Source organism: Propithecus coquereli, unplaced genomic scaffold (assembly GCF_000956105.1).
Source record: "Propithecus coquereli isolate 6110/MARCELLA unplaced genomic scaffold, Pcoq_1.0 Scaffold42, whole genome shotgun sequence".
NCBI lineage: Eukaryota > Metazoa > Chordata > Mammalia > Primates > Indriidae > Propithecus > Propithecus coquereli.
The window spans coordinates 3,992,865-3,995,149 of record NW_012149952.1 but is presented as its reverse complement, the minus strand read 5'-3'; the positions used below and the strand labels follow the sequence as shown (position 1 = coordinate 3,995,149).

The following is a 2,285-nucleotide window of genomic DNA, read 5'->3' as shown; positions in this document are numbered from 1 at the left end:
ATATTTCTGTCAGACAGTGTTGGCCTGTACAATATTTCTAGACAATCTACACACCCAACACATACACTCTCTAAGCAGACATATTGTAAAGTCAATTACTCATTAAAAATAACACGATCAACATTTCAATGCTTAATATAATTTATTTTCATCATTAAAGTCACACATATTAGTCTTTAAAACTCGAAGTGTTGCATACTGCATGATTCCACTGAATAACATTCTTGAGACGACAAGAGCACAGAAATGCATAGTGGATCAGTGGTTGCCAGGGGCTAGGGACGAGGCTGGGGAGGACGAGAGACGTGGCGTCCCCGGGACCCTCGTGGCCACAGCAGCGTCCCGAATCCTGCCTACATCAATGTGGACATCCTGCTGGGGAGAATGTAATGCCACTCTGCAAGGCGTCACCCTTGGGGGAGACTGGACGAAGGGTACCCAGGGTCCCTCTGTATTAATACTTACAGCTGCATGGAGTCTGCAGTGATCTCAAAATAAAAACTCTAATGTTTTTTTTAAAAAGTACAAACGAAATAACAGTTTTCCAAGTAAAAAGCTTTTTTTACAATCAGACAATCGGCATCTACGCAGCCAATGTTTCTCCAACCTTAGCCTTTGGCATGACTTCCTCATCCTTTTTCCATCCCACGTAGTACCTTTTTACTTAAAAAAAAACCCTAAGTAACATTTTAACTCAATGTTTTCTTTAAATCAACTCACAAGACTTTAGATAGGAACATGTAAGTTTGTCCTGAGAATAGTAATTTTTGAGATGCCAGTTACATTGTTTCCAACTCTCCATAAAATATATACGTAACTGGGTTTGTTTTTTTTTTGCACGGGAATGTTTCTATTTGCATGCATTCTAATGTCCTCTGTTCACACTTTCTGCACACACAGGACATGTTGCCCTGCGGGACGCCGCAGACACGTTGACTTCTGTTTGTTCTTCCCCAAAAGCCTGGGATGGAAGGACAGGTTGGGGCTCCCTAAAAGGAAGTGTTAGTCCCGGAAGTGAGGAAGGGTGAGGACAGACACCCTGGAAGAGGAGCGACAAGTCTGAGAAAGACAAGAGGAATGAGGAAGGGTTCGCTGAGATGACACCACCCTGCCAAGAGCGGAGTTCAAACAAGCCAAGCGAGAGTGGCCGCAAAGGAAGGGGGACGTCAGACGTGGTGGCCTGGTGGCTCACACGGCTTGGCTCTTCTCGGCCGAGGTGTCCACGGTGGATCGGGTGAAAGACTTGCTGTCCCTCACCAGGGACTCCTCGGTCAGCACGTTGCGGAGTAGGTTCGGGAGGGATTTGCGCAGGCGGCTTCGGAAGCCCACGCCGGCCACCACGTAGATGACGGGGTTGATGCAGCAGTTGACATAGGCAAGAGAGATACACAAGGCGTCCACCTTTATCACTTGGCTGAAGACGGACGAGGACGAGGGGAGCAAAGCCATCATCATCCCTGTCACCTGGTAGGGCAGCCAGAAAATGAAGAAGCTGGCCACCACCGCCACCACCACCTTGACCGTCTTGGTGGACCGCGTGGCCCTGCGGCTCCATGTGCGGAGCAGGAGGAAGGTGTAACAGAGGGTGAGGGTGAGCAGCGGCCACAGGAAGCCCACGACCAGCCGGACGCTGGCCACGACGCGCTCCTTGCGCCCGCCGTCTCTGCCGTAGTCGACGCCACACAGCGTCTTGGGCGGAAAGTGCTCCTCGCGCAGCGCGCGGTACAGGAAGGACGGGATGGTCAGCAGCACGGCCAGGCCCCAGGCCACGCCGCAGGCCGCCCAGGCCAAGCGGGCCCCTCGGAACTTCTGGCACCAGATGGGGTTAAACACCAGCACCAAGCGGTCGGCGCTGATGGTGGCCAGGAGCAGGATGCTGGCGTACATGTTGAGCAGGATGAGCGAGGGCAGGACGCGGCAGGCAGCCGCCCCGAAGGACCAGTGGTTGTGCTGGATGATGGACGTGAACAAGATGGGCAGCGCCAGGCAGGAGAGGAGGTCGGCCAACGCCAGGTTGAGGAACCAGATGGCATTGACGGCCCGCCTGGCCTCGAATGCCGTCACCCAGACCACCAGGGCATTGCCCGGCACTCCCACCAGGAAGACGATCGCGAAGATGAGCAAGGCCAAGATGTTCAAAGGGTGCAGGGTCTCGGAATGGTTATCCACAGAGATGTTCGGATCCAAGCTAATGTTGTAATCATAGTTGTAATCGGAAACGGTGCTGTTCTCCATGGGGTCCTAAGTAGAATCAGAGAGGCCGGGAGAGGATGAGTCTGCAGACA

General features: G+C 52.6%; 1 protein-coding gene across 1 annotated transcript in view; it reads right to left on the bottom strand.

The window, feature by feature from the left end:
* Positions 1 to 159: 159 nt before the first annotated feature.
* C5AR1 (complement component 5a receptor 1) overlaps positions 160 to 2,285 on the bottom strand; it is a 37,369-nt gene continuing 35,243 nt past the window's right edge. Inside the window, exon 2 of the mRNA XM_012653316.1 lies at positions 160 to 2,241. Coding sequence (XP_012508770.1) covers positions 1,189 to 2,235 — 1,047 coding nt within the window. The 5' untranslated portion in view covers positions 2,236 to 2,241 and the 3' untranslated portion in view covers positions 160 to 1,188. The remainder of the gene's footprint in view (positions 2,242 to 2,285) is intronic.